The 19155-nt window shown below is 46.9% G+C and overlaps 1 protein-coding gene across 1 annotated transcript in view; it reads left to right on the forward strand.

Annotated features, from left to right (window-relative positions):
- LOC120909185 (zinc finger protein 692-like) overlaps window positions 1-19155 on the forward strand; it is a 159476-nt gene that overhangs the window by 79544 nt on the left and 60777 nt on the right. Inside the window, exons 7-8 of the mRNA XM_040320904.1 lie at window positions 4134-4307; window positions 8174-8227. Coding sequence (XP_040176838.1) covers window positions 4134-4307; window positions 8174-8227 — 228 coding nt within the window. The remainder of the gene's footprint in view (window positions 1-4133; window positions 4308-8173; window positions 8228-19155) is intronic.

Raw genomic sequence — 19155 nt, forward strand, 5'->3', positions numbered from 1 at the left:
TCACGCACAGCAACTCTCTCAAAAGTCGCAAGGTATGCCTCAACGTCATCAGCATGTGTCATTTTCTGTTGGTGGTAGGAGGCATGTACCATCTCTTGGTTCCACTGGCACAGGAGGTGCAGACCCCTTTTTCAGTTCCAGCAGAGCCTCTGCGAACTGCCTGTTCATCTCCTGCTGGGCCACCCGTTGTGCTGAAGTGGCCTCTGCGACTTGGCGGTTGGTTTCCCACTGAGCTGCATTGGCCTGTAGCAGGGACTTTAACATCTCCTCCCATCTTCAGAAAGTGCCCGCTGAATCCACCACGATTGGGAGATTAGCTTGTGAGGGATCACCTTTTCTGAAGGAAGGTCAGCAAATACACCCTTTCTTTAAAATCTGGTGGATGTTTGCAAATAAAAATAAACAAAACAGTGTTCACACAGGGGATACCTGTCAGGCGACTCAGCCGCCTGACAAGTCGCGGTCCACTCTATTCAATGGAACCAGGGCCGTTTGAAGGAATTAGGGGGCCCCCAAGCAAAATGGACATGGAGGCGCCCCTCCCCCCCCCCCCCGCACACACGCACGAAAAAGGGCATAACCATTAGTGCCCGAGAATAGCATGAAATATAAATATGGTGTAGATCAGCCAATGAGGTTTATTTATAAAAATACCTTACAAATCAGTGTAAGATATAGCCAATAAAAGTGATCACAAAGTGGTAAAATATGAATAAAAGCAATGTGGGAAGCATAAAGATGACAGCATCTTTATGCTTTCCACATTGCTTTTATTCATATTTTACCATTTTGTGATCACTTTCCATCCACCCGGCTGTGCCAGTGTGCCAGTGAGCTCTCTTCTTTCTATTCACAGTCACTGAGAGACTCTTACTATCACCATATAGCATCACTTGTTACAACTTGTGTTTGTGTTATCATGCACTTGTGCTTATATATATATATATATATATATATATATATATATATATATATATATATATATATATATGTCACATTCATTTATTATGAATTGTTGATCCATTATCACTGTGGTCATTCTCACATTCTTTTTACCCCCCCCCCATATTTTTCCATTCTCACCTCCCCTTTTTTTACCTGTAGGCTGTAGCGTGGCCGAGCTCCTCTTCCTCCTGTCAGTCAGGTGTCCTGCCGTATTTTCGGAGACTCTGTGCCGTGCATGCGTAGTACAAGGGGGGTCCTTATCCACTGGGCGGAACTTATTCGGCAGAACACCGGCCGGGTCCCGTGCCGTTCAGGAGATTCCGTTTCCTGTTCCCGGCCGGACTGAAAGGAAGTAAGCACTCAGTGTGCACTTCCTGTCAGTCCGGCAGGGAACAGGACACTGAATCTCCTGTACCACACGGTACTCGGCCGGACTGACAGGAGGAAAGAAGACGAGCTCGGCCACGCTACAGCCTGGGAAGGGGAAGTTGGGGGCCCCATGCCAGCTCAGGGCCCCAAGCAATTGTTTGTTTTGCCTGTCCTGTAGCGACGGGCCTGAATGGAACCGTTCTATTAGGAGCGACGCAAGTCGCTCTGACTTAGAAAAAGGTTCCTGTACGACTTTGGGGGCGACTTGCATTGACTTCAATACAGAAGTAATTTTGCAAGTTGTCTCTCAAGTCGTCTTAAGATCGCCTTGCCGATTGGCCCCAAAGTCATGCCGCCTGTGTGAACCAGCTCTAAATTAAATCTTTGCCGTCCGGCGCTAAACTAAACAAAATAGCCTCCTCTCTATACAGTGCGTCACCCACAAAACATGCGGTAAAGTAAAGCAAACCTTTCAGTCCAACATACAGAGCTCCTCTAACTCAGGCTCCTTTACGTGTCTCAAGCCAGAGCCCTGCTGTGCTCTCTTCCTGGACATTTGAAGTCCACCTGATTGTGGACTCAAGTGGACCAGAACATCCGGACCGGAACCCAGCCTGCCACAGAGGCTAGAAAAAACATTCTCTATCCCAGTGTTTTTCAACCTTTTTTTCAGCCAAGGCACCCTTTGAAAATGTTTGGACAATCTCGAGGCACCCCATTCTTACTGACTAATAATATAATTATTACTATTAGATTATTATGCTCGTTAGAACTTACAGTCTAGTATTCCAATGTTTCTCTATCACTCAGCTAATGTGACCCCACAGCTGATGGAGAGGGGCAGGGGAGGGTCAAACAAGGATGCTCTTTAGGTCAGTTCTTTGTAGATACTTTGGCCCAGATTCTCAAAGGGCTTACGACGGCGCAACGCCATGTACACCGTCGTAAGTCCTAATCTGGGCCGTCGTATCTATGCAACTGATTCTAATGCCGCATACACACCATCACTTTATGTGATGAAAAAAAACGACATTTTTTGTGAAGTAAAAAACGACGTTTTTGAAACTTCAATTTTCAAAGACGAAGTTGCCTACACACCATCGTTTTTCTCACAATGTTCTAGCAAAGCGAGGTTACGTTCCACCACGTTTTTCCATTGAAGCTCGCTTCATAAGTAGCTTCTGGGCATGCGCGGATGAAAAAACGTTGTTTTAAACGACGTTTTTGCTACACACGGTAAATTTCTGTGAAGTAAAAGTTGACGTTTTGAAAAACGACACATAAAATTGAAGCATGCTTCAATTTTTTTTGGTCGTTTTTTAGAAGACATAAAACAACGTTTTCCCCCACACACGGTCAATTAAAGTGACGTTTTTAAAAACGTCATTTTTTTTCATCACATAAAACGACCGTGTGTACGTGGCATTAGAATCAGTTACGCATAGATATTCATTAGGTCCGACAGGCGTAAAGCTCTTACGCCGTCGGATCTTAAATGCAATTTTTTTTTGTGCTTTCTTACTGTGTGGGGGATGGGCTCACTGCATGGACGCAGTGATCCGTATTCCTGATTAGCAGAACAGCGGTCTGCCTTGTTTTCTATCTCTGTGGGGAGCAATCGCGGCTGGCTGCAGACACCGCGTCCGCGGCACCCGCTGATTGGCTACCCTGTGGCCAATCAGCGCGCGATCACGGCTCCGGCAGCACACCCCCAGAGGCTATTGCACGAAATCACGTACAGGTACGTAGGGCTGGGGAAAAAATGTTTTGAATCTTGAATCGAGTTGCGAGAGCAAATCGATTTATTTTTTTTTCCATAGGACCGGCGCTCCACAGACAATATGTCGAAGCCGCGGCCTCGCCTAAAAACTTAGGATCGGCTCGGTGTCAATCTGGAAAAAAATGGGGTGCCAAAATCGCTCAGCTCTACAGGTGCGTGATTTTGCCCAATTGAGCCAACCTGCCTCAGTAAATATGCAGTAGGTGGTCAGCAACTGGTTAAAGTGTAAACGGTCTCCTTGTAAAACAACCTATGCATAGCTCCCAACTGTCCCTGATTTTGAGGGACTGTCCCTGATTTCGAGCAATGTCCCTCTGTCCCTCATTCCTCCTCATTTGTCCCTCATTTTGGTCTGATCTGTATAGATGCATATAAAATACACTTTTTATCTATCAAAAAGTGTATCTCAGTGCTAAACCTTTCATCTGATTTCTAAATTGCTGCATTTGTAAATTGTAAAAGCCAATATAAAGGAATAGTAGTGGTAAAAAAAATCACTTGTGGGTTCAACCAATCTTGTTTTTTTGTACAATTCCCCTTTTAAGGAGGCGTGGCAAGGGGTGTGTCCTATGCCTGCATACTTTTGCTGATAGGTGTCCCTCGTTCCCATCTCAGAAAGTTGGGAGGTATGACCTATGTAGTTTAAAATAGAAATTAAATGCAAAACATTTTTGTTTAGATATAAAAAAAACATTATAAATATTTTTTTCCCCTTTTTTTTTTATAAGAGCTGGGGGGAGGGGGGGGAAGAAGCAGCACGCTGAGCTTTCCAGTGAATTGACAAGTCTGGTAATTTGAGGAGAGTACATTGAGTTCCCAGCACAACTAGAGAACTGACCAGTGTGCTCTCATGCTTAGTGTGGTCAGTATTTAACAGGAAAGCAAGGGGACTGTCAGGAACAGCAGGAATTTCACACAAAGGAAGCAATACAAACAGAACATGATACTTTCTCAAACAAGTACATGGTACAGCAGACACATATCAGGGACATGAAGTGTTGGATAAAAAAAGCATCATGTTTGGACTTGCTTCTTACAGTTTGGCTACTACTGAGGAGCCCCCGATGCTGGAAGAAGATTCAAGCCCATCAGATGAAATGATATGGAATGCAGACGATGGGAGTCTGCCAGGGGAGGCACCAGTAAAAGAACCACCTTCAACTGAGAGTGGAGATCAGCAGGGCAGCCACAGCAAGACACACAAGGTGACCCGGTGAGTAAACGTTCCTCATGAAAACCTTTATAAATTCTGGGCCTTTAGGCAGCTAGTCTCTGTCACCCAACTCTGTAAGGACACCACCTGGTCTTTTGTTCATTCTTTTTCAATGTTTTACCAGGTGCATGTTCAGTCTTCTGTTCATGCAGCTCTAAGCCACAAGATTCTTAGTGTCACTCTGAACCTGTTTTTTTTTACCCCTGTTGTTGTTCTGCTGCCTAGTTGTTGCCCACCCTTATATACAGTACATTGCTTTGGGATGTCCCATAATGTATGAATAGGTTACCTGTATCCTGTACTGTATGATTAAGATACGAAAATTTTTAACTTAGCTGTCAATTTCATATCTTGCCGTATAGTATTGATAAGGATGGGGGCCCTGTCTCAAGACAGGAAAACCTGTACTGCTCACTGGCTCAAATTGTATGGCAAGAATGGACACACAGTCTGCTCGCTTTGTTCCCAAAAGTTAAAGAGAAATGGCTGCAGTCTGGGCGACTGCTTTATTAACAAAATGACATCACAAAACATATGCATTCAGATTGGTTAGCTTATACATTTCACTCCCATTTACCCGCCCCCCTGTGACGTCTGTACTTAGCACATGTAATTCACGTGTAAATCCTTTGTGCACTGTTCATTGTACAGGGGCCTCATACCCAGGGTTTCAGGGGCAAAGCCATATTTGGTTCCTGAGTGAATACAAGAAGGGGGAGGACAAGGTAACAGCTGTTCCTGCAAGTCCATATTTGGCATAAACAGTTCTCTGGTCACACATAAAATTCCTTCATTGAAATGAGGAGAAGGGGGGAGGTTGAACACATCTGTTCCCTATTATTAGTCCTTCTGTATCTCCATCCAAGTTGAGTTTAAAACATATCTGACAAATCTTTTCAAGGAAAATAAACACTATTGTGATACATATTTTTCACACATGCATATACAGTACCTGTCACGAGAATGTGTTTTTAGCACGACAGCATCGCGCTGATTCTCGGCGACAGGGTGCCAACATCTCACACTCGCTGGAATATTAAAAGCACATTCCAGCGAGCGCGTCATAGAAGCGACGGGGATCCGACTTGGATTCCCGCCAATTCTACACGTGGGTGGCGTTTGGTATGAATCCTGAGGGGGAACTCCCCGCCGGATTTTAAATAATCCGGCGGGGAGCATACCGGGCCCTTAGGTCTGGTATGGGTTGTAAGGAGACCCCCCCTACGCTGAAAAAACGGTGCAGGGGTCCCCCACAATCCATACCAGACCCGTATCCAAAGCATGCCGCCCGGTCAGGAAAGGAGTGGGGGCGAGCGAGCACCCCCCCTCCTGAGCCGTACCAGGCAGCATGCCCTCAACATGGGGGGGTCTGGGGCAAGGGGGCACACTGCGCCCCCCCACCCCAGAGCACCTTGTCCCCATGTTGATGAGGACAGGGCCCCTTCCCGACAACCCTGGCCGTTGGTTGTCGGGGTCTGCGGGCGGGAGGCTTATCGGAATTTGGGAGCCCCCTTTAATAAGGGGGCCCCCAGATACCGGCCCCCCACCCTAAGTGAATGAATATGGGGTACATCGTACCCTAACCATTCACCTGCAAGCAAAGAGTAAACACAAATAAACAACACAGGGTATTCAAATATTTTATTAGTCTGCTCCGGGGCCCCCCTCTTCTTTAGCTCTTTCACCAGGGGGACTTGCTTCTTTGACGTCTTCGGGTGGGGGCCGCTCTTCTTCCCGCCATCTGGTTATCTTCCGCCGCCGGGGGGGTCGCTTTTATAAAAGCCCCCCACCGGCGGGCTTCCTCCGACGTCTTCGGCGGGGGTGGGTGCCGTCCTTCGCCGCCGTCTGGTTCTCTTCCGCCGCCGGGGGGGTCGCTCTTCTTCCCGCCATCTGGTTCTCTTCCGCCGCCGGGGGGGTCGCTTTTATAAAAGCGCCCACCCCCTGGCGGGCTTCCTCTGACGTCTTCGGCGGGGGGGTGGTGTGCTTCTGTCTTCATCTTGCTTCTTCTTCTGTCTTCTTGCTTCTACTTCTGTCTTCTTGCTTCTTCTTCTGTCGCCTTCTGCTGTCTTCGTTTCTTCTTTCCTAGGTGTTGACACGTCGCTTCCTCCCGCTGCAATGCCGGGTGCGGCGGCTCGCACCGACTTATATAGGCCACCTACGACATCACAGTCCCATCATGCTCCGGTACCTACCCACGTGATACCCACCCACGTGGGTGGGTACCGGAGCATGATGGGACTGTGAGGCCTATATAAGTCGGATGCAAGCCGCGTACCTGTCATTGCAGCGAGAAGAAGCGTCGGGTCAACATCGGAAAAAGGGAGAAGAAGAGAAGAGAAAAAGATGACGTCACAGAAGAGCGTGCTGGCCACCTGCTAGTAATTGAGCTAACACACGAAGATAGCGGCGGCCAGCGCTGAAGGAGAAGGCACCGGACATCGGGAGAAGAACCGGGGTGCGCCGAGTCAACAGCGGAGAGTGCCGGAGAGCGGAGAAGACCCCCGAGAACGGAGAAGACCCCCCCCAGAGAGCGAAAGAAGAAGCCCCCCTGGTGAAAGAGCTAAAGAAGACAGGGGGGGCCTCCGGAGCAGACTAATAAATTATTTTAAAAACCCTGTGTCGTGTTTTTATTAACTTTAACACTTTGCCTCCAGGTGAATGGGGAGGGGTACGATGTACCCTATATCCATTCACTTAGGGTGGGGGGTCGGTATCTGGGGGCCCCCTTATTTGGGGGGCTCCCAGATTCCGATAAGCCCCCCGCCCGCAGACCCCGACAACCAACGGCCAGGGTTGTCGGGAAGAGGCCCTGTCCTTATCAACATGGGGACAGGGTGCTTTGGGGTGGGGGGGCCCCCGCAGTGCGCCCCCCTGCCCCAGAGCACCCAACCCCCCCATGCGGCCTGGTACGGCTCAGGAGGGGGGGGGGCGCTCGCTCGTCCCCACTCCTTTCCTGGCCGGCCGGGTAGCGTGCTTTGGATACGGGTCTGTTATGGATTGTAGGGGGACCCCCTACGTCGGTTTTTCGGCGTAGGGGGGGTCTCCTTACAACCCATACCAGACCTAAGGGCCTGGTATGCTCCTGGGGGGGAGAACCCATGTCGTTTTTTTTATTTAAAAATTGGCGTGGATTCTCCCTCTCAGGAATGCATACGGAATGTCGCAGCTAGAATTGGCAGGAATCCAAGTCGGATCTCCCGTCGCTTCTATGACGGCTTTGTCTCCATCGCGGCCAGCTCGGCGCTGGCTCCCGTGATGAAGCTCGTAGGTGGTCAATCTCGCCGAGAAAGGGAGCGAGATTGACACAATATCGCGGTCACCCACTGTATATAATGAATATGAAAACAATATAAGTATATAAAAGAATATAAAAAAGAAATCAAAAGAATATTGATTGGTTCTAATAAAATAATTAGCTTAACTAAAAATAGGAATTTTTTGCCTAATCCATCACAGTATGGGACACAAACCACCCTCCCTAACTCTTCTTGTTACTCTGCATTGCTTGCTACAAAACTAAGGACTTATGGAAGGTAGGGTTATTGGAGAGGTGCCTTGAGGGGGCGTGTCCTCAAAAGCTTGCCAGTATCCAATCACCTGAAGGTATGAGCCTTAACACATGATATATGAATAAGTTGACTGTGTCCTATACTGTACCCCACAATATGGAATTTACATGGAAGTCCAAATCCCTCTTTTTTCAATAGAAGAGCTTTTCAAGTCACTAACTACATCCAGTTAATCGCAAACTATGCAGCGGCAGAGCCACAGCATTGCATACCCAGTACTGGACACCCTCACACATTTTGTGTCAATGCCCTGCCCTGAGTTCATTAATAATAATTTTAGCTTCGTGTTTTTTACAGACTCAAGCCTGATGTGGATGAAGAACTGGCTCAGATAAGTAAAAAGAGGATCAGGCAAGTGATCAGTATTTATCCAATTATTATTACTGTAACAATCACTAAGTAAATATAAGTGTGTGTTCAATACTAAACATTTTTTTTTTTTTTTTTTTTAAACAATATTTTATTGAATTTTTTTTTTTTTTAAAACGATAAAGGAGGATACAGAAAAGAAACTAAACAATATAGTGACATGGTACATGCATATCCAGCGAAAAGAATAGTGAAGTATGTCTGTAAGCATCATAGCCGCTGGGACCAGTGATCAAGGCATCTGACTTCTAAAGAATACTAATTGCATCATATCATGAAAGCAAGATATCATATGACAAGAATAACAACCTATAGTCAAGGCAGGTACCAAGAAGAGAGAACGAAGAAGTATAGCGAGGAAAAAGGTATAGGGAGAAAAAGAGGAGGAGGGGTGGGGGAAGAGGAAGAGAGAGGGGGAGAGAAGGAGAAGAAGAGAGGAGAGGAGGCATAGCACAAGGGCAGTATAATCGTAAGCAAAATCAACGAGATCTTAGCCTATGCAGATGAATAAAAACATATAGAACAACAAGGTAGCGTTTCCTATCTGAAACAATCGGTTCACTAATCTACGACCATCCCTAAAAGAGTCTATACATTGCAATGAAATAGATAGCAGGTAGTGGATACTTTAGGGTTCATATATCGGTGGATTGGGTGAACAGTCAGAAGGGGGGGTTCACACTTCCGATAGGGCTCTTATCTAAGAATAGAAAAGGACTAGTCGACAGGGCCGAGCGTTCAGATGTAGATAGGGCGATGTTAGCGAACAGCGACCACTTCTCGTCAAATTTCTCTCTCGAGTGTAGATGATGATTATGGGAGTCCAGGTTTTCTCTGTATAGTAAGGATCTTAAGCTCCCAATCATTGCTGCAAGGGAGGGGGGGGTGGCCGATATCCAATGGCCCAGGATGGTCCTGCGGGCCACCAATAGCGTGGTAAGTATCCAGTTACGGAGGCCGCGAGGGAGGTGATTATAAGCACAGGACCGTTCTGTGCCATCGGGAGGGCAACCAAACAACAATAGTCTAGGTTCTTTTTCCAGGAGGCAGTCCGTCACCTTATGTATATAGTAGATTATATTTGACCAAAATTCTTCAATAGCAGGACAGTCCCATAGCCGGTGTAATAGGCTAGGTTTGTTCCTCAAACACCAAGGGCACGCAGGTCCTATGTCAGGGGAGCGTGTCATAGAAAAAGGGTAATATGCTCTATGCATTATTTTGAATTGCGTTTCCCTCCAGGATTCACAGGGAGTGACACCCCTAGTGAGTCTATAACCCCGGACAATATCTTCGACATCTATTGGAGCCGAGAAGTCCTTGGACCAGTTAGTCATAGAGGTGGCGCTCAAGGGCTTAGAGAACTGCATATTCAGAGGAGAGTAAATGTCTGTTATAGAGTATCTGTTACCTGTTATCAGTTTATCCAGGAAGGATGGCTGGAATCTAATAAGCTTATTGGGGCACACTTTATGAATGAAGTCAACGATTTGCATGACTAATAGAAAATCCCCTGTAGGCATTAAATATTCCCCTGATAGCTGTACAAGAGGTTTGGGGGTGCTAGTTGAGTCTTGGAACAAAGAGCATACCCTTGTCAGCCCCTTGTCTTTCCACTTAGAGAAAGGTTCATAGCGTAAACTGGGCGTAAACATGGGGTTACCCTGGATCGGCAGATGCATAGATACATGAGGAGAGAGTCCTGACTTTTTCCTCACCTCTCTCCAGGCCACTATCGTGTCCCTAAAGAGTAAATTTTGTTTTATGGGGTTAGGAAGGCTTTGGAGGGAACTATGGAGGAGCGCAGTCAAGTTCACTGGAGAGACCATGGCTGATTCTAATTCATAATTAGTGTAACGGGAAGAGCACCGTATCCAATCTATGCCAACCCTCAACAGACACGCCAGATTGTAAAGTCTAATATTCGGGAGGCCCGCCCCGCCCTCGCCCTTCGGGAGATACAGCTTCGCTAGTGCAATCCTCGGCCTGCTTCCTCCCCAAATGAATTTGGTAACCGCTTTATTTATAGACTGAACATCCTTGTGCTTTAAAAGCAAAGGCAATGTCTGCAGAGGATAGAGCAGGCGTGCAAAGCTTACCATCTTGAACAACGCACATCTCCCAAAGAACGAGAGCGGAAGACCCGCCCAGACCCCTAGTTCATTTACCATCCTATCTATCAATGGTGGGTAGTTTAGATAGTAGAGAGAGGACGGTTCCTTACCAATTTTGAGTCCCAGATAGGTGATATGTCTGTTCGCGATCCGAAGGGAGGAATAAGGGGACAAGCTTCGATGGGGGGTATATGACCCGACGGGGAGAATCTCACTTTTAGAAAAATTTATTTTTAAACCCGAGCACTTACGAAAAGTGTCAAAAATCGTCTGTATGGCAGGGACATCAGTCTGGGGGGAGGTGGAAAAGACAAGTATATCGTCGGCAAAGAGAGCCACCCTCAGGTCCTCACGACCAAAAGTCACACCATGTAAAAGAGGGGTAGCACTTAAGAGGCGTGAGAGAGGCTCTATGGCTAGATTAAAAAGTAGAGGGGAAAGGGGGCAACCTTGTCTCGTGCCTTTGTGCAGTCTGAAGGGAGGTGACTGTATCCCTGCTGCCGTCACCGTAGCCGAGGGAGCAGAGTACATGTTGTGGATAAATGTATTAAAGGGGCCCACCAGACCAAATCTAAGCATCACTAGGGACAACCAGCGGAAACTAACATTATCGAACGCCTTTTCGGCGTCTAATGTGATTATTGCTACTTCTTGCGAGGGATGAGATTGTGCATAATCCAGGGCCACTAGCACTTTACGGATGTTGGCTGATGCAGACCGCCCTTTAGTGAAACCCGACTGCGCAGTGTGTATAATGGAGGGCATAATGTCACCTAGCCTGGAGGCCACTATTTTAGAGAGTATCTTAGAGTCTACGTTTAGTAGGGAAATAGGGCGGAAGGAGCCAGGGTCCAATGGGTCTTTGCCCTTCTTCGCGATGAGCTTGATATTAGCCAAATGGCCAGTCGGGAGGTACGGCCCGCCACTCCAAATATGGTTATACACAGAGAGGAGCGTAGGGGCCACTTCTGCCTTCATCAATTTGTAAAATTCAGGGGAATAACCATCTGGACCCGGGGCCTTGCCGGCGGAGAGACCGCCTATGGTGGTTCTGATCTCTTCCAGGGTGATAGGGGCGTTCAATCGTGTCAACATTTCAGGGTCAATTTGCGGTAATATAACGCTATCTAGCCATTCCTGAGCCACTCCCTCGTCTATGGGCTCCAGGCCATAGAGATGAGTGTAGAAATCCTCCAATGTTTTGTTAACATCTTTGGGCTCTGTGGACAATGAGCCGTCTGGGTTACGTAAAGCAGCAATATGTGTCGGAGTGAACGAGCCCCTCGTAAGTCTCGCGAGTAGCTTTCCGGCTTTATTGCCAAATTTGTAATAGTGGAGCTGAGAAGCAGAATACTTCATCGACTCCACCTTCTCTGCCCAAGTATCAAATTGGTCTTTAGCTTCCTTCCAAGCTGTGAGATTCTCATCCGTACGATTAGAATTTAAGAGAAATTGGGCCGACCTTACCCGGGTGCTAGCATCTAAATATTTCTTCCGCGTGTTCTTAGTATACGCCGCCGTAAATGAAATAATCCTCCCCCTCAAACAGGATTTGCTCGCCTCCCAAAATAGATTCGGGTCATCCACATGTTGGCTATTGTTATGCGCAAAATCAGACCACGCTTCAGCGAGCATCGTCTTAAAGTTGTCATTCTGAGTCAGGTGTGACGGGAACCTCCATTGCCTAAGCCCTGGACCGATTTGTGAGACATGTAGCGTGAGAGCTATAGGAGAGTGGTCAGAGATCACCAGGTCATGTATATCAGTAGTATTAACTTTGGGTAACAGGGAAAGGGTGCATAGAAGATAATCCAGCCTAGCAAAAGATCCGTGTACCGGGGAGAAGAAGGTGTACTCTCTATCTAAAGGGTGTTGCAGCCTCCACGTGTCAACCAGGTTGAGAGCCTGGACCATATGTGAAAGATGTGTCGAACGAGTCAGACGGGTCGTTGGAACGCTACGTTGTGTGCCTGACCTATCTTCTGTATCACAAAAGGTAGAATTGAAGTCTCCTCCTATGAGGTGAGGGATGTCTCCGTCGGCTGCCAGCAGGGATGTCAGTTTGGTAAAGTAAGCTTGGTCGGGGGAGTTTGGAGCGTAAATATTAGATACCCTGAGGTTCCCGGAGGGGAGCTTGAGGTGCACTGAGATCCGTCTGCCCTCATCGTCCCTGTCAACCGATAGTACATCATAAACTAAATTTTTATTAAACAAGATAAGAGTGCCCGCCCTGCGGCCAGCAGAGGCCGACCCTAATACCTTCCCCACCCATAACTTCTGCATCCGGAAGAAGTCGCCTTCCCCCAGATGTGTTTCCTGGAGTAGAGCGATGTCGGTCCCAAGGCGTTTCAAATGCCTTAGGACCTTCATGCGTTTGGCAGGTGACCGGAGCCCCTTTACATTCCATGAGACTACACTAATTTGAGCCATGGAATATGTAATGTAGGGTTACACGTGTGAGGTCGCGAGCGCGCGTGTTGTGTTAAGTGCTGACCTTGTGTATCGCGGAGGAGAGCGCAGATCCTTGTTGTTCGGAGATATCGTGGGTGGAACCATCCTCTCATCAGGAAAAGGGGTGCAGTTAAAAGAGTAAAGAAAAACAAAGAAAACAAGTTAGAGACTAAAGAAAATATCACAAACCGAGACTTCACTTTTTTCCGCATGCATTTCCTCTACCGGATGTACCGTCAGGCCGCGATCATGGGATACACAGATAACCGAACACTGCCCCCTCATGAAAGCAGTGAAAATAGATAGTCACCACCCTACTAGTATTTAGTAAGCGTTCCCATCCTCGGGGAGGCCCAGCAGCGGGAATGCATGAGCACCCTCCTCGAGGGTAGAATGACAAAACAATAAGAGCACATTAACATAATCAACCTGGTGCGTAATAAACTGTCAAGAAAAAAGAGAACACACTATAACTAGGGCTGGTCATAGTACTTCGCATTAATGCAAGAGCAGCATAACATATTGGTTCTGTGTGCATGACTAACAGCACCCATCTGCAGTGACGGTGACAAAAGGAAAGAAAAAAAAAAGGAAACAGGGGCAATGGGTGGGCAGTAGAGCCAGTCTCCCTGTGTCGTCTCAGTAAAGATCATATAGGGCTAGGGTAGACACAAACGGCATATACCGACCCCCCCAGGTCGGGAGCATGAAGCATGGTATTCGTCAGTCAGCCGGAATCCTGTTGACCAGGTGCAGTTGTGGGCTTCAGGCGCTTTGGCGGGTCCTTCCTGGGGCTTCTTTGGTCTCTGGGGCCCTGTTTAACTCTGTCGGCATAAGTGACCGATGATGTGCGATCGGCATTAAGAGACTGGAGATATGCACGGGCCTTGTCAGGAGATTGTAATGTAAGCTGGTCGCCATTTGGGGCTTGCAGACGTAAAATGGCGGGATAAGCCAATGTGAAGCGTATGCCTCTCTTGTATAGCTCAGCACACATAGGTTGGAATTCCTTGCGCTTTCGAGAGACCTCCACGGAGTAGTCCGCAAAAATCAGTAGTTTGTGGCCATCCAGCTCCGCCGCTCGCGCTTTGCGAAAGCTCTGCAGGACATCCATACGGTCAGCATAGTTCAGGTATCGTGCAATTACAGGCCTGGGTCTGGCGCGGTCTTCCGACACAGCCCCTATGCGATGCGCTCTTTCTACTACGCACTTGCGGCCTAGGCCCAAAGACTCGGGGAGGGCAGTAGAACAGATATCGAGCAGGGAGCCTGGTTTGTAAGTCTCAGGGAGGCCAATAATCCTCAAATTATTCCTCCTGGAGCGGTTTTCCAGATCTTCCATGCGTTCATGGAGGTGTTGCTGGTCCTGGATAAACCGCTCCATGGACCCATGTGTGTTGTATTGATCATCCTCTACTGAGGACAGCCGCTGTTCCGCAGTGGATATTCTCAAGGAGAGCTCTCCCACTTCCTTGCGAAGCTGCTGCATGCCCACCGCAACTGCCTTCTCCACAGCAGCCGTGATGGTGGGTGAGAGCAAAGCTGCTACCGCCTTGGCTATCCTCTCGTGTGTACTGTCTTGCGCCACATAGCTAGCAGCCACCGTGTCCATTTCTTCCTGCGGTGAGGTACCTTGTGCAGGGGGTTCGTGTGTAGGCTGGGATTGAACGCCCTGGAGAGGAGGGTTACCTCGTGGTGCGGTCGCCATATTGGACGATGCCGAGGCGTCCGGTGAAACCTCCGTTGCGCCGGGTTCTCTGGGTGTCCGCTGCTGTGTGAGGTATCGCTCCATACTCCGGGGCTAGGGCGATGTGTAGGCGCGGTGGATAGCCGAAATCCGGGTCAGTATCGGGGTTTTATATGTAGGTTTCCCAGCGGTCTAGACGGAGCCTCCGGTGCTTGCGACTCCTACATGCGGCGCCGGAACCGGAAGTCAATACTAAACATTTTTAGATCGCTACTGTGTATGTTTACATACTACTGTACAGTAGAACCTCAGATTACGAGCATAATCCGTTTCAGGAGAATACACCTAATCCAAAGTACTCGCATATCAAAACGAGTTTCCCCATTGAAGTCAATGGAAACTAAAATAATTTGTTTCTGCATTGACTTCAATGGCATGCAATACCGCATGCAGCCACAGAGGTGTGGTGGGGGGGGGGGGGCAGAGAGGCTGCGATTGGCGCCGTTTGGCTCGGCTCGGCCGCCCCCCCCCCCACCTCAGGCCAAACACGGTAATGCACACCGATTTGGCCTGAATCCTGCTAGTTTTGCTAGACAACACTCGCAAACCGAGTTAGGATTTTTTTTAAAACAGTGCTCGTATTGCGAAACGCTCGTTAACCACGTTACTCGCAATCCGAGGTTCCACTGTATATTTAATTATTTGGTTGAAGTTTTACCTTTGAAGATGCACAATTTTAGAATTCAATATAACCCCATGCACTCAGTGAGGCTCCAACTTTTTGCTAGTGGATTTTTTTCTATTTTTCACCAGTTTTTCTTCCCTTTTTCGACTGAAATTTGTATCAAGATCTGGCTGCTTATTGCTTTATGCTTTTTCACTAGCAGTTTCTGGATCTGTTACCATCGGTGTATACCTTGGAAGCGATACTCGAACCCTGTGGCTGTAATGTTTGCTTTGGGCATTGTTATCCTGCATTTGCCACTTAACTTGGCATGTGGTGGAACGATTTAGTTAGCCATAGGATGATATATACTGTACATAGGTCCAAGACTGTGCTCCATTCCTATGGGACTCAGTCCCTGAAGACCCCTTCTGTGGTGTGCCGATCGTGACAGGCAAAGCCTGGACCCTGAATAGGACCAGTGACATGCACAAGGTAAAACAGGGTTTTCCTGAACTTTTACATACTGGTTTCTGGCTATACATGTCCTGCTGGATCATTACTTGGATCAGGGGGTGCAGGTACATGTTAGATGTTACACTCTAAATACAGGTGTAATATGTTATTAAAGGTGAACTTTGCCTTTAATTACGTAGTTACAAAGGTTGAAAAAAAAGACACTAGTCCATCTAGTTCAATAATTAATTTAATAAAGTTAATGTGGTCCTATAATAATAAAAAAATAAATAAAAACAGGTGTTCTGCTTTAGGGTACTGTAAATTGGATGAACTTTATGATTTTAGCACTCTTGCAGTGTTCACTGGATAACACAGAATAAGTTGACTGAATGGTCTCACTAGATGCCTGAAATTGCTCTTGTAAGCAGTATTAAACCAAAGACCAAAGTGTATTATATTGCAGCTGACCAATCATTAGATGTTTTCACCTGGTGATCTGGCCAGTAACACACCTCCGGTATTAGTGAGACACATCTTTGGGGGAATGAGCACAGGAGGCACAGCATACAGCAACGTTGTCTGGCGGGAGGGTAAAGTTAAATGTATTAGCAGATTTAGATGCACTAGCAAATTGAAGCCAAACTCCAGCTACTACTTTATAATCAGTTACAGCAAACATATTTTCCTTTTGGTATAAAGGTTTTATATGAATAAATAAAAGCTGATCATTTTAAGCACCCCTGCCATTGGTAAATGGTTTGTCTCATCCATCTAAATTGATACATTCTGCTGGAAAACATGACCTGTTGGGGTGACTTGAGGACTGGAGTTGAGAAAAACTGTGATCGAGGATCTTCTCTCCCAAGAGCAGCTCTCTAAACCCCTTTCGACACTTTATCTAGCACTATTGAAAAATAGAAATAGAAAAATTATGGGAGCGGTGGAGTGCGAACATACCTGCTCTAATAGGGAAACCTGGGAGGAGTGCTTTGAAGATAACTCCAGATTAGTTATGCTAATCCAAATGAAATTTCCTCACAGAGTGTACACCTCAGAGACAGCATCAAATGTATCCATGCAGGTCTCCCGACTGTGCCCGTTGCCATTCCTCCATTAGTACCTTTTTTCATATGTTCTGGACCTGCCCCAGGTTGCCCCAGTTCTGGCTGGAGGTCTTTGCCCTTATTAATACTTGCTTAGAGCTGTCTCTCCCAGTGACTCTTGAGCTTGCTGTATTAGGCATTTATGATACTGTAATGAAACAGAGGCCTAGCAATACCAAACTATTATTTTCTTTTTTATTATGCTAAGAAAGAAATTATTTGTAAGTGGGCCTCTTCCTCTCCCCCATCTTTATCGTCATGGGAGTTTGCAATTGATGCATTGCATTGATGCAATTTTTGGGGGGGCACAAACAAACTGAAAAATTAAAATACTGAAAAAAAACTCAATTGCAGCCTCACTGTGCCCATCAATTGCAGCCTCACTGTGCCCATCAATTGCAGCCTCACTGTGCCCATCAATTGCAGCCACTGTGCCCATCAATTGCAGCCACTGTGCCCATCAATTGCAGCCACTGTGCTCATCAATTGCAGCCACTGTGCCCATCAATTGCAGCCACTGTGCCCATCAATTGCAGCCACTGTGCTCATCAATTGCAGCCACTGTGCCCATCAATTGCAGCCACTGTGCCATCAAATGCCGCCACTATGCCCCATCAAATGCTGCCACTGTGCCCATAAAATTCTGCCACTGTGCCCCAAATGCTGCCACTGTGCCCCATCGGCACTTACCCTATCTCGGTGGCAGGTCAGACAGCAGATGACGGTGGCGAGCTGTGGGACCTTGCAGTGGGTCAGACAGCAGCAAGCTGTGTCCTCCATGTGTCTCCTCCCCTCCTCCTGATAGGCGTAGAGGTGACGGGTAACAGACCCACGCTTCCTGATTGGCGGAGAGGCGGCTCAGTGTTAGAAAATCGAATGTTGATTCACTTTTCTAACACACCTGTGTTTAACTTTTTTGAAGCCTATTAGAACCTATGGCTCTAATCAGGTGTTTCAAAAATACACACTGTAATTCAGGTGCCCGGCGTCTGAAAAGGGGCCGGACGCCTGAATAGGGGGTGGCCGCAGAGGCCATGGATAGATTTATGCGCCCGTGTGCCCTTATTGGACGCACCACTACTAGTTTTAAAGCCGCGTACAACCATTTTTAATGTCCTAGAAAAAACGTTGTTTTTCTCGACGTCATTCTTGTCTGCCTTGCATACACACGATCGTGAAAAAAAAAATGCTTGCGCAAAGCGCGGTGACATACAACACGTACAACGGCACTATAAAGGGGAAGTTCCATTCAAATTTGTCTGGAAGGGGAGAGGAAGTCGTATCTCATATAAAGCAATGAGTAGATCAAAAGAAAATGGGGGGGTACTACTTCCAGACCCCCAAAAATATTATGAAGCAGCAGTAATAAAAAGAGTTATAGACTGGGTTCATAATACATCACATAAGAAATGGGTATCCCTAGAAGAGAATATGAATAAAAAGGAGTTAGGTCAGATTATTTGGATCTCGAAAAAATACAGAGATCTTCCTAAGGCATCTGCCCCAATTACAATAGAAACACTAAAAATATGGGACAAAGTAATTAAGGATACGAAAAGGCAATATAATAGCCCATTGATGCCCTTAATGGGAAATTATTTCCCACCGGGGAAAAATAATAAACTGTACCTAAAGTGGACTCACTTGGATAGACTGAGGTTAGGGGATGTTTTAAAGGGGAATATGCTATGCCAATTAGAAGAATTACGAGAGAAATATGGAATATCGCAGTGGGATAGTTGGAGATATATGCAGCTCCAACATTTCACTGAATCCCTCCCAAAGCCATTGCGAAGTGTTGAAAGATTAAATCCCTGGGAGAGGCTGATAGACCAGGGAGGGATGAACAGAAAAGGGATGATTTCTAAAATATACAGGTTGCTGATATCCTCTAATGAGGAGGGGTTAATACACCCTCTGGAAAAATGGGAGATTGAACTAAAACAAAAAAGCTCCAGAGAGGTTGAAGAAGAGGGTCATGGACTATGTACACTCCACCTCAAAGGATATAAAGGTGAAAGAAATGAACTATAAACTATTGACCAAATGGTACTATCCCCACTAAAATGCATAAAATAAATTGTGATACATCGTCCCTGTGTTGGAGGGAATTCGGAGAAGAAGGAAATCATGCTCATATCTGGTGGCAATGTAGATTTATTCAAACATATTGGGTGGAGGTACTAGGCCTAATAAAACAGATAGAAGGGAAGGAGATAGGATTGGATCCCTGGAAATGTTTATTTCAGGGGTTGACAAATTTGCTTGGAATCTAGGAGCCAGCTAAAAAAGTTAGGAGCCAGAAAACGCGCCCCGTCCCGACGAGCTTGCGCGCAGAAGCAAACACATACGTGAGCAGCGCCTGCATATGTAAACGGTGTTCAAACCACACATGTGAGATATCACCGTGATTGGTAGAGCGAGAGCAATAA

This window comes from Rana temporaria, chromosome 8 (assembly GCF_905171775.1).
Source record: "Rana temporaria chromosome 8, aRanTem1.1, whole genome shotgun sequence".
In the NCBI taxonomy this organism is placed as follows: Eukaryota; Metazoa; Chordata; class Amphibia; order Anura; family Ranidae; genus Rana; species Rana temporaria.